General features: G+C 38.9%; 1 protein-coding gene across 1 annotated transcript; it reads left to right on the top strand.

Annotated features, from left to right (window-relative positions):
• Positions 1-287: 287 nt before the first annotated feature.
• Positions 288-5,367, top strand: LOC101161374 (dynein axonemal light chain 4). The gene is made up of 4 exons (XM_023958856.1): positions 288-418; positions 864-938; positions 1,803-1,886; positions 4,351-5,367. The coding sequence occupies exons 2-4, from the start codon at positions 867-869 to the stop codon at positions 4,513-4,515; spliced, it is 321 nt and encodes a 106-aa protein (XP_023814624.1). The 5' UTR covers positions 288-418; positions 864-866; the 3' UTR covers positions 4,516-5,367.
• Positions 5,368-13,532: the final 8,165 nt, after the last annotated feature.

Here is a 13,532-nt window from a genome sequence, read left to right as displayed (position 1 = left end):
TGCTTGAAAAGGAGTGGGAAGAAGAAAATGTAGTCAAACCCCTCCCCCCCCCCACAATTTGGTCTTTATCAAATCAAGTGCAGGCTATTAATCAATTAATTAAGTAAAACAATGTAACAACAACAACAACAACAACAACAACAATAATAATAATAATAATAATAATAATAATAATAATAATAATAATGAAAAAGAGACGTTTTAGCTGTAGAAAACATTTCTAATTGAAATTACACGAGATGACAGCATCATTTCGTCGGGGGCGGGGGGTGTTGATTGACCTTGCTGTAACCAATAAGAACGCAGCGTGACTGAGAGGGGCGGGCTCTATTTGTGTTTGTGCTCAGTTCAAACTGTCTCCTTAACAACGTATGAAAACGAACGATAAAAGCAGATTGTGTTGTTGGATTGACGCCTTGTAAGTATAGCATCCCTCAAAATTAATGTAATAAGCATTTGTGTGACGAAGTGGCGTCATATGCAATGCCTTGGTGGTGTTTCATGTGATTCTGAAGCATCAAGCAGATGCTGATGTGAAGGAAAGCTAAGCTAACTCTTTAGCTACTGGAAACTGCTTTGCTAAGTGATAAATCCCGGTCAAACATATATGGTGACATCTGTCAAAGTATATGGAACAATTTCATTTTCGAGGAGGTCCGTTAAGATATAAACTGCGAGATTCAGCTGGTTAAGGTTCAAGCTAACTGTTTCTCTAGTCGGGTCATGTTACTACATTGCTAGCTGCTATTTGTGTTTGTGCTCGTGTGTCCTGTGTCGTATGGTTTCCTTTCACCATTTAGCAGCTACAGGTTCTGACTTGGAAAAATGGACGGCATTAACTCGAAGTACACGTCTTCTTGTAGGTGATGGCTGGAACCGGGGAGGGGAAGAAAGAAGAGGCCGATTATAAGAGACTGCACAACTTCCCCCTCATCAGGGTAGGAGAAAGCACCGGAAACAGGACAAGGACATTTGGAAAATATCATAGCAGGATCCCCCCGTTCGTTTGCTTATTTAAAGATCCATTCAGATGACAATGGGGTTGTTGGTGTTTTTAAAATGTTCTTACATTTTTCTCATGATGGAGGACATCGTGAGAAAAATGCATGCTTCCTGCTGCGCTTCATTCTGATTCATCAACTTGTAGACAAGTAGATCTATATACGTCTTTGTTTTTCTCGTCTGAGCTGACATCTGGCTGAAAACTGTACAGCTGGAGCAATGTTGCTCGTCATTTCTGTTGCACTCGTAATGTTAGGTTGGGGTTGAGAGGAGAGAGCGTGTGAACAGATGATGATGATGGGAAGGGGTGGCTGTACTTAGGCTTATTTCTGTTGCACTAGTACTGTTAAGCTTAACAGAATTGGGGGCTGTAATCTAGTGGGAGAATACATAAACGAAAAGCTCTGTGCAACAGGGGATAGGGGCTTGGAGCTGCTCTGTACCAACAGTCCCGCCCACAACTCAGTTCTGATGAACTACTGCCGCTCTGTGGAAACTATGTCCTAGAAAACCACACAGATTTTTTGATATTGCCTAAAAACGGCATAATTATAATTGAAAAACCACTGGAAACACGTTTGCTATAAATTGAAAGATGATCAGAGTGGGGCCTTAAAGCTAAGCATCAATGTGCAGTTTTTGCATGACAGACTGCAATTAAACTAAAATTAAGAGTTAATGTGATAGTTGGTGTACCTTGTCAACGTGGATGCCAGTGTTTTACTTTGCTGTGTATTGAGGTATTTGAAGAATACGTTTTCTTAGAAAACTGGAAATTGACCATATTTGTTTGTTCACAGCACACAGACATGCCAGATGAAATGCGAATAGAGACCATGGAGCTGTGTGTATCAGCCTGTGAAACGTTTGCAACAAACAATGAGGTAACTTACAGTGGAGGAAGTATTTGATCCCTTGCTGTTCTTGTAGGTTTGCCCACTTGAAAAGAAACAGTCAGTCATCCTAATGATTGGTCAATTTGAATAGTGAGAGATAGAACATTACAAAGAAACTAATTTAATTTAAATAAATGTATTTGCACTTTATTGAGGGACATGAGTATTTTTTTTGGCAAAACCCTTTTTAGAGCACAGAGGTCAGACGTTTCTTGTAGTTAATGAACAGATTTCTGCACATATCGGGCAGAATTTTAATCCACTTTTCTGGCAAAGAAAAGCTTCAGCTCTCTCTATAGGTTTTCAATAGGATTGAGGTCCATGAGCTTGACATGCTTCTTCTGCCATTCCTTGGTTGCCTTGGCTGAATGTTTAGGGTCATTATCCTGTTGGAAGACCCATCCATTATCCATTTTAAGTCTCCTGGTGGAGGGTAGGAGATTCTCACTCAGGATCCTCCCATCCACACAATCCTCTGCAGAAAAACACCCTCAAAGCATGATGTTCCCACCTCCATGCTTTAGAGTGGGGATGGTGTTCTTGGTGTCATGGGCAGCATTTCTCTTCTTCCTGAAACGATGGGTTGAGTTGATGCCAAATTCCTCAGTTTTGGTCTCATCTGACCACAGCACCTTTTCCTAATCACTCTGTAAATCATAAAGGTGTTCATTGGCGAACATCCAGCGAGCCTGCACATGTTTGTTCTTAAGCAGGGGTACTTTGTGAACACAGCAAGATGTTAAACCATTGCTTTGCAAAGTATTTCCAATGGTTTTCCTGGTGACTGTGGTTCCAGCTGCTTTGAGGTTGTAGGCCTATTTCTGTTCTTTTGATCATGGAAACCCCATGAGGATTTGGAGCCCCAGACCTATAGGTGGATTGGTTGTCATGGTCATGTATTTTGGCTAATTTGCACCAAGACCTGTCACCTTAACCCAGTCACCAGCTTGTTGCTGATGGATTTGTAGTCCGTTCTGGTCTTGTGCAGGTCTGCAATCTTCTCCTTTAAATCCACCGAAAGCTCTTTAGTCTTTCCCGTGTTGGAGAGTTTGGAGTCTGACTGATTCTGTGGACGGGTGTTTTTTTTCTACAGGTGATTATTTCAAACAGGTGTTTTCAGTTCAGTTGACAGGTAGATTAGGAGACTCTGACTGGTCTGTGTGAACCCGAACTGTTAATAATTACAATGGGGTTCATATACTTATGTAATGAAATCCAAACAAATTTATATAAATTCTTTCAAGTTTGTTTCTTGATTATGTTTGTCATTGTTTATCTCTCTCACTGTTCAAATGAACCTACTATTAGTGTGGCAGACTATCAGATTTTTTTAAAGACCCACTCCAATGAAACTTGTATTTTTTTTTTACATGTTCTTGTAGCATTTTTTTTTTAAATGATGGAGAACATATAAAAAAGAATTTCAGATTTAAAAGTTCATTTCTGAGTATTACTGTATTCAAATTGGGAAGAATCAGGAACAGATGAAAAAATGCTGTTTGAGAAAAAGCTCTTTTGTGAAGCAGCAAGTGAAATGGGCGGACCAAAGTCTCACCGCTTCGCTCCATCCTGATCCATCTACCTGGAAACAACTACATCCATGGACAACTTTGTTTTCCTCATCTGAGCTGATGTCTGGCTCAAAACAGTACGTCTGGATAGCTCTGATATTCCTCGACATTTTTGTTGTACCACTTGGTACCCCAGCTTGGGGTTGTGAGGGGCTGCAAGTGTAAACAAAGGGATGATGGGAGATAACCGTGGCTTGCTTTTGTGGCAACAGTCTCGCCCACAACGCAGACCACTGGGAACACTTTGAAGAACAGAAGACGATCGGAGTGGGACTTAAAGTGGACAAACCGATAAAATCGGCAAGGGATCAAATACTTATTTTCTCCACTCTAAATGCTTACTTTTCTAATATTCAAATCAAATCACTTTTCATTCAGATGTGCAGCGGTGGACAAAATTGTTGGTACCCCTCAGTTAAAGAAAGAAAGTCCACAATGCTCACTGAAATGACTTGAAATGTTCAAAAGTAACAATAAATTAAAATTTATTAAAAATTAAATAATCAAAATCAGCCATTACTTTTGAGTTGTTGATTAACAGAATCATTCAAAAAAACAAACTAATGAAATAGGGCTGGACAAAAATGATGGTACCTCCATAAAAGGCTGAGAACTAATTGCCCACGGGGTCATGATGAACTCAGGTATGTCCTTTAATTGACCTCACAGCTGTTTTCAAACCCATAATCAGTCACACATAAAAAATGTGAAACACACACAACACCCCCCCACACACACACACACACAATATAATAAAACATAAACTAATGTTGATGAATGTTAGAATTAGAAATTCTGGCTTGATACTGAAGAGTTTCAGTCAGGAATCAAAGTGTTTCTCATGAATGTGTTGCTTCTTTTCCTGTTCCTCCATCCCATAGAGTGCAGCGAAGATGATCAAAGAGCACATGGACAAGAAGTTCGGCAGCTCTTGGCACGTGGTGATTGGCGAAAGCTTTGGTTTCGAGGTCACGCATGAATTGAAGAACCTGCTCTACATGTTTTTTGGAGGGAGCCTGGCCGTGTGCGTGTGGAAGTGCTCGTAGCGGCTCCGCCCTTTGCTTTATCCCAATGGTGACTGAATTGGAAATTAACACCAGCTTCTAGCCAGATTCTGGTTACATTTGGGTTTGGCACGTCAGCTTGTCTATACTACCATCCACGAGGCTCAGTATGGTGATCTGAATACAGAGAACACTTGAAAGTCTGACATCTTTGATTGGCATGAACAGCTGCTAGCCTCTTCCGCTACAATTCCTGTTACACTTGTTTCTTTTTATTTTTTTACCCCCATAAACCTGTTCTGTACTCACTTTAAGCATTGTCCTGAGTGTTTGTGAGAGTGCCTGTGCAGTTCAGTTACTTTTCTCAAAATGGCAGCTGGCCAGGGTCTCCAATCCCCTTTGTCCTCCTTCCTTCTTCAGGGAGTGTGTGTGTTTGCAAGTGTGTGACTGAACTGACACGTTTGTGTGTGCTGGACACACACTTTGTTTTGGTATGAACCCTCTCAACCAATGGTAATAACACTACTGACCACTGAACAGTCTAAGCACAAGAAGTGCAAGCCTTTTCCTGTCCGCACCGCCTGAAACTTCTCGCCTGTGCAGCACTACATGGTTTTCAATAAAGTTTTTAAATATTTTTTACGTGTACATATCTTGATGGAAAGCTTCATTTTGAAGGTATCTTCTTATAACCGAGGGCTCCGAATCTTAAAGCCAAACAATAAAACCCGATCCACCTTTTTTTCTCCTTGCTGTTTGTAATGATCTTAAACCGGAGCCTTCTTGGGTGACAGCAGCAATGTGATTGCTTCATGCAACTGAAAGGATCCTGCTCAGTGGAGCATAACATGTGAACTGACCTGATTGTATAATAAAGTGAAATGTAGTGAATGACTTTGATCATCACATTGCATTTTATTCTCAAAACCTTTGGATTTAATGCAAAGCTATTTTTATGAGTGCATTTCTAAACAAAGTGATCAAAGCAAGAGGTAGTAAAAGGGATTCAAAAATCAAAGTATCTAAATATTGACATCACCTGTCAGACAGTATTTGTAATATGATGTAGGTATAGATCTTGTATTTAATTGGTATTAAAAAAATTACTATTTGGACAAACTACAAGCATTTCATTTATTAGGAAATAAACCGCTATTACTCAGTTATTCTATTTGTCAGAATAACGATTCATGCTCTGCAACCATTTTTTAAAACATGTTTTTGCTAATCCTAATTCATTTTAAAAAAATAAAGGCAACTGAATTGGCTTGATTTTGTTGGCGCGGGAAGAAAAACACTTTCTTTGGGTGATGTCACACTCAGTCCAGTTCTCATATACGGTCAATGGTTGTAATACTTTTAGTGATCTAATTTGTGCAGCAGCTTTAATTTTTTCTGTAGATTTTTTGAATAGAATTATTATTGGGGTGTGCAAATAACCACGTGGTGTTTTATTTGGAGTTATTTATAAGTTACTGAAGTGGCTAAAGAATAATGTGATGTTATAAAAGGTCACAGTTAAACATCAGTAGCAGTTTGGATCTTGTAAATATTGACAGATGAGGAGACCTGGCAGCCCGGGTTTAAATATCTATGTACATAAAATGTCCTGGCTCCACATTGGGTCAGCCTGCACTTTCAGCTCACCCCTACAGTAACTGTTGCCCTTTGACCCTCACTGTGATTTACAATGTTGAGATACAGATCCAAAATTCTGCCAATGTGTGAATCTGTTTCTGTTGCTGCAGTTTAAAGGAAGCGTCAGGATCTCTCAAGGTAACAACAGCAACCACATTTCTAAAGGCATGAAGGACATTTGAGATGTACAAAGCAAAACAAAACCCTCAAAGGTCCTATTATTAGCAGCACAATTGTGAACATGGATTATTGTGTTTTTTTAGTGATGGCTGCATCACAGTATATTTTAGCTATTTTATTTAACCACTAACTTTCTCTTTGCCTCAGTTAACCTTCATAGGCTCTTGAGAGGTTTTGACAGAATGCTTTAGGTGGAGTACAGCCAGAGCAGGTCATAGTTAATTTTTTATTTTGTTTACCAGCTTAACACACCACAGAGGCAGTTAGAAAACAAAGACACTTATTTTCATGTTTTCACTGACATTTTTTTCTGGAGGCAAAAAACAAAACATTCTCTTGCACTTTTAAATCAGAAAAGATGGGTTGTGTCCAAATTCCTTCATACTCTCTACTTAGTGCATTATATAGTGCAGTCACCATTTTTTAGCGCTGTCCAAATCTACAATTCCAAAATCTAGTACCATAGAAATTTCCCAGAAATCTGCAAAAAAAACAGTGTGCATTGAGGCCCACTAGACTAGATTGGCAAATTTAGACCACAATGCATTGCATTTGAACACATTTTCATGTAAAATTCAGCATTTCAATTAATCTTTTATAAACCATCGAAGTTTTCATCATCAGAAAAGTGGATTCATAAATTTTCTTCTTAAAATTTTCATATTTATTAGGTTTTTATGGGAAATCAGTGTCGTTAAAACAAAAAAATAATGAGCATGGTGTCCAAATTGCTTTTAAAATCCGGGGAATCAGATAGTCCCTATATAGTTTTTTAGTATTTAGGGAGTAGGGAGGAATTGGGACATAGGCGTCAAGTGCTTTGCCTCAAACTTGAGCTGTAATGAAGTAATTTAAGAAAATCCTGTGTGTTGCAAACTGTGATTCGTGGCCACTTATTACAAACTATCTGAATATATTTTTTATCTACTTTATACACTTTTTTAAAATCTGAGAATGAAAATACATGCAACCATTACTGATCTTTTCTGACTGCATTGATAAAACACTGGGACATTTGTTTATACTCTATTGTTATTAAGCTGTCAGTGTTAATCCTTTTGCCTTTTTGACCTACAAAAAATCCACCTGTTCAGGAAGATCCCGGTTGACAGGTGACAAAAGGCCTCAAGAATAAGAACTGCTGTTATTATTTCCCTTTAGAAGTACCCATGTACAGTCTGGACTAATTTCTACGTCATGAAAAAAAAATATGGAGAACATTCATGTGACAGGAAAAAGATGATTATTTTTGATGTATGATTCATCCATTTCCCATGACCTGTAGCTGTGACTTTACAAGACCTGATTACATAAAATCATTTTTTGTGTTACAAAAAAAGGCATCAACCCAGAAATATATTATAGTGCATTAAAAATGATTCTAAAAAGCTCAAAGTCTCCTTTAACAAACTTTCATTCCTGTTTGCAAAGGCTTTGTACCAGTTCAGTGTGAAAAAGATAGAGAATGGTCAGAGTTTGAGGATCCCTGACCTAATTCTGCATGTAAACATTCTGGCATAAGGACTGAGGATGAATTTGATGGGTAAATGTGGATGTGTTGAAGCTCACACTGGCGTAACACACTGATAGCTTTCACCTAGATTTACCTGGCTGACCTAAATCATGGAGAGTACCCTCTGGATTCAACAATTTCTGTGACAGCCCAGTTAATCCGCTGTATAGCCTGTCGGTAAACACGCTTCCATCACGGGGCCACCTCATCCATTATTCACCTCAGTCCTTCTTCATTTTTCTCCTTTATCTCTTGAGCATGGTTAAAAATTCATGATAAAAGCAATAATGTCACATTATGTAAAGGCTCTGATGGTTTGTTTGGACTCAACACTGAAAAGCTTTCTATGACACTTCTCATGCAAGAGGCTCATGGGAGCTTTCTGTGAATTTTGAGACAAGTTTTTGCTAAGAGAAATGAAAAAAGAAAAGTGATGCTTTCTGCATACAATTCCCCACCCAAGTAATGCAAGCTTCCACATTCAGAATACATAATCCTACACCAAATCTTTGTTTACCTCTGGCTCTTCGTGGATATGGTTACTTGACTGCTAATGGTGATTTTAGACAGCCCACAGGGATTTAAAGGAACAGTCCATAGATGCCTGTTGTTCCCGATTAGTTACAAGCTCAAATTACATATATTTTCTGTGCTATAGTCAAATTTGAAAAACAAAAACATGATATTTTTTTTCATAATTGGAAATAAATTCCGGCATCAAGGGGTTAAAAAAACCACAGCAGAGATAAACCTTAGATTTAAACATTATTAGGGCTCTCTCAACAAAAAAAACTGAGGATAATTTAAGTCAAAGGCTCATGTAAGATCCCAGAAATGTTGATTACAAAACTTTTGCAGGAAACAGAAGCATAACAACTTTGCATTCCAGAAAAAAAATGACTCCACATCAGACAATTTTGCAAAAATTACTTTTTGAGGCACTCTTTTGTCTTTTGTTTCATTTTGCCTTTCATTGCAAACTGATATCATTTGATCAAATCTGAAAGAAATGTATAAAAAGAAAGATCTTTACCATATTCCTAAAAAAAGTTACCTGGCCTCTAAAGTGAGGTCTCCAAAACAAAACAAAAAAAAAAGACAGGAACATATGGATAATAAATCACAGTTTGTTGGATGCACCTACAAAATTTGATCTAACCTGTACTGATTTGACAATTTGCCTTAGTTTAACATTTTATCATCTCGCTGTTTTCTTATTGTCTTCTTGTTAATCTGTTCTCTTTAGTTTTTCCGTCTAGTAAGTCCTGGAGGCCTGCCTCTTTATTACTTTTTAGTCTAATGCACTCTGTCTCTGCTCCTGCTGCATACTGATGTATTATACACAGGCTGTCTCAGGTTGGCTCCATTAGCACACAGACACCACTCTTGTTTGATGCGTCTCCTCTGTTCACTTGTTTTAGTTTATTATTATACAAATTTCTTTTCCAAAATGTAGAACCCCCACCCCTTCTTTTATTTTTGATTGAAGCGGAGATGAAGAAATTCAAAGCCGTGTACAGCAGAGAAAAATAAAATAATCTATATTACTGGGCTGTGTTTGGTAATGTTTCAAAAAATAAAACTAAAGATGAGTAAATGTAAGATTTTTATTCCCTCTTGGGTCTGTAGACTGCTAATGCAACCCTATCTTGTACTCAAAACATGTAGTTGTTTAGCCATGAGCTACATACACACCGAGCATTTGACGCTCCTTCAAGACGTGCTAAGCGCATGTTCTTGAACTCACATTTAGCTCACAATGTTCACACTGGGCAAGCAGGGAGAGGCTGTTTCTTCCCGTTCCTTTTCTACTCTTGTTTACTAGCGTGTGTCCGCCACCTACAGTTGGAATGTGCTTGGTGTGAAATGTGGAAGCGATGTAAAGCCCTGTAATCTTGCTTCAGGCTTTTTCTTTCACAGCTCTATTCTGATATATAAAAAGTTGATGTCATATCATTCCGTCCAGGCACAAACCACACTCGTTGATTTCTTCTCCATGATCAATTTTCAAGTGGTTAGCACTTCTGTGAATTAAAAGAGACCCATCCATGTTTAACTACCAAATGTGAGTCCCACATTGGTCAAAGTTCAACATGGTTTGACTTTTAACGTGCATTCAGTGGACACATGTTTTATACGTGTAGTTCCAAAACAGTTGTGTGGTGACACGTGAATGCGAGAGTTTTGAACGCAAAAATCTGAAGCATGCAGCGCATTTACACGCATTTACAAATACTTTTTTATTAAAAGGGATCATCTGAACATACCTTGCAGTAAACGGTGTGAACGTAACTTTTAGAGAAAATTCAAGCAACAGCTTTCACCTGCACAACTAGCTTGACATGTCTAGAGATGTGAACTAAATGTTACATCACCCACATCACCCAAAGAAAATGGCTTACTTCCCACTCCAATGCACTGAAGTCAATTCTGTCGCCGTTTTTTCATGATACAAATGCCGCCATGTTTGAACCGGACAGTGCCAGTAAGCAGTGATTTGTTTGATTCAGGCTGAGATAACATTGTTATGGCAACCATTCTCACCAATCAGGAGTTAATTTGTTGGAAATCCACATCCCTTTCACTAAAAGCGGGCTCAGGAGAATCTGTTGATCAAATATTTCAAACACTCAACATTTTTACTGAGGCATCTGATTGGTCAGTTTATAACTGGAATAATTTGCACTACATAAAAAAATACCATGCTTAAAATTTGTGTAGCTAGGCGTGAATGCAAGAGTTTTGAACCCGGGAGCCAGAAACTTGCGTTTGAATAGGCTTTTTATTGAGAGTGGCTGCTTGACCGCAGGTTGCCGTGAGCAAACCTTCACACCAAACCCAGAATTCTATTCAGTTATGCATACATTTTATAGCAGCATTTACTGAAATCCTCAAAATAAATAATCCTGAAAAACAAAACCCAGACTAAGAGGAAGAACCCAAGTTCTCCTTTTGTTGTGAACATGCCTTTTTTTCTTCTTTTAAGTAAATTAATATACATGTAAGACAAATAAAGTGTTGAAAAAAGCCCTGGTTTGAATCCGATGACGAAACCCATTGATCTTTGTCCAGATCACTGTGACCTGGCATTATTACCAAATGAACATCACAGATAGCAAAAAACAACAAACAGTGAAGTTCTTCCAGGATGCTCATACTGTCTCGTACTCCAGGGATAGAGTTGAGAGCAGGCTTTAAAAAAGAAGGTATGTTTATCTTTCATTCTTTCTCCCTGCTGTTATCTTAGTATATAAAATTAATTTTATTATAATAAGTCCTAAGTCAATATGAAACTTGAGATAGTGACATATTGATCCTGACACCACAATGTACCTTAATCTTGAGGTATTGTTAATTGAAGGCTGGTTGCATGTTATTTTTCCTCTCTAAAGCCTTTTAGCCTACCCTTTTTCAGTTTTTCCATTCTTTTCTTATGCTTTCTTCCCACTGGGGGTCTGGATTTCCTCATGGCAGTATGGCGTGGCGTGTGCGCCATCGCTCCAGGACAATCTGCCTGTCCCTGGTCTTCATCACCATTTTCATCCACCTTCTGCTGGCATTTGTCTCGCTTTCCATTCCCCGCCTGCCTTGCGACTCCCCACTGCCACCTGGGACGCGTGCCTTTAGAGACTTGGCACGCTTCAACCACACCTCGGATGGCATCAAACGTCTAGCAGAGCCTCCAACTGGAATTCTAGAAGGTGATGCCAGAGGTCACAGGGAAACAGTCGTTGACAAAGAACTGCCAGCGAGAGGAGGTATGACGGCGGGCATACGGCAACATGGTGCCAACCAAACAGAACGTTTGGAGTCTGACTTGTTGAAGCTAAAGGCGCTGTTTGACCATCCACTTTACAACATCCCTACGCCTTCCATCCCTGAGGATGACTGGCTGCTGAAAGTAAAACCAAAGGCCAAGGAAAGTGAGAGGAGCTCCCTGATGTGGTCAGTGTGGCACACAGTGAATGGGCTTGGGGCTGTCTGTGAATGTTTGTGTGTTTAAACCTCTGATTGTGCAAAAACTGTTCAACGATGTTCACCAAAACCAAAATAAACTATATGTATAGAATGGGATTAAAGTTATATGGATCGAATCAATGCAAAATGAGTTAAAGTCTCAGCAAGCAAAACCTCTATGAACTTCAAAAGAATTACTTGATTTTTATGTTTTCAACGAATAGAAAATCCCACATATGCTTTTGGAAGATTATAAAATAAATGTACAGGCTTGAACAGAAGTGATGGTAACTTTTAATGAAAAACATAAATTTGACCATCAGAACATCTGGATCAAGATGTGACCTTCAATCAGAATCAGAGGTGCCATGTAAATATGGAGGGCAGGAGTCACGGTGCTGTTGTTTACTGCACTTAACATCGACCACAGCAAGATGAGAGGAAAGTTTTAAGAGATTTAAAAAAAATAATGAATTAAAGAAAATCTTCAAGCAGTTTCGTGTTCCTCTGTCTACACGACAGTAAAACACTCTTTTTGAATGTGGCTGCAAATTGTAAAAAAAAAAAAATGTGGATAATATAAATGATAATCAAAAAGCCAAAGACAACCACAAAAGAAATGAAAGAAAAATTCAAAGGGCAGAGTATGCCAGTATTAGGTCATACCATCCATCACAGTTTTAGCCAAAGACTACGGAAATCTCCAAAGAGGATGATGGCATTTTGCCACCTTCCATATTGACAAGTCTCAAATACTCTGGGAGAATTTCCTTTGGGGCTTTATGGCAGCATCAGCTTTGTGTTTACATTCACAAAAATGAAGAACAGGAAAAGAATGCTGGTCCAATTGAAAAAATGGAGTCAGCTTTGCTGTGGTCGGGGGCTGATCTTCTGTATTTGGGCGCTGGTGTCTTGAATCTGTGCAGATTCCAGGAAACGTTAAGACCTTTAACACATTTTGGAGCCAAATGTGTCCCTGAGCAAAATGTAGTCCAGTTAAGTGTACTACTCAGTTTTTAAGGGAGGTAGTATACTTGAATTTGCTTTTTATGAACTATCTTTATATTGTGAATTTAAAATGTTCTAATTTAGTCTAAAGAAGTATTCAGTTTTGCATACTCCCTGCACTACACATAGATAGTCTATAGTATACATGCTATACGTATACTTATAGCGATGCTTAATAAAATAAACTTCAAGTGTACTACTTTCTGCTAAAGGGCTAGTGTCAAACAGCTTGGTCTCAGTTGCAAGGGTCTTCAAACTTTTCTGTTTTCATGGCTGGATTTGTTGTTTGTGGGGTCATGGGGTGTGTGTTTGTCTACGTGCGTGTGTTTGTGTGTGACTACCTTTTAGTAGTTCATAACTGAGCAACTCAAATCATGAAACACAGTTATTTTGATTTGATTTGACTGTTCTTACAGTACACGTGTCAAAACAGGCTCAGCCAAAAGTCCACAATACTAAATAAGGGTCAGGTGGGCAGGTCAGTAACAAGCATAGGAGCATCAGAGGAGAAGTAGTCAGGATGCAGGCAAGATTCGGGGCTGGCAGCAGGCAAACTGAGTCAAAGACAAAACAGGGTCAGGAAATCAGTTCTGTATTCTACCGCTCAGTAATGCAGGCAGCAGGGCACAAACTATACTTTGCACTGAGTGAGGCTCAGTACTGTGATTCAGCATGCTGTGATTGATTTGGGAAATGAGAGTCAGGTGTGCAGCACTCAGAAACTGAATGCTGAAGTTGCTGGGAGATGTAGTGCGTCTAGAAC

The sequence above is a fragment of the Oryzias latipes genome, chromosome 1, assembly GCF_053564925.1.
Source record: "Oryzias latipes strain Hd-rR chromosome 1, Olatipes_Hd-rR_3.1".
Classification (NCBI taxonomy): Eukaryota; Metazoa; Chordata; class Actinopteri; order Beloniformes; family Adrianichthyidae; genus Oryzias; species Oryzias latipes.
This window is presented reverse-complemented; position numbering and strand designations above follow the sequence as displayed.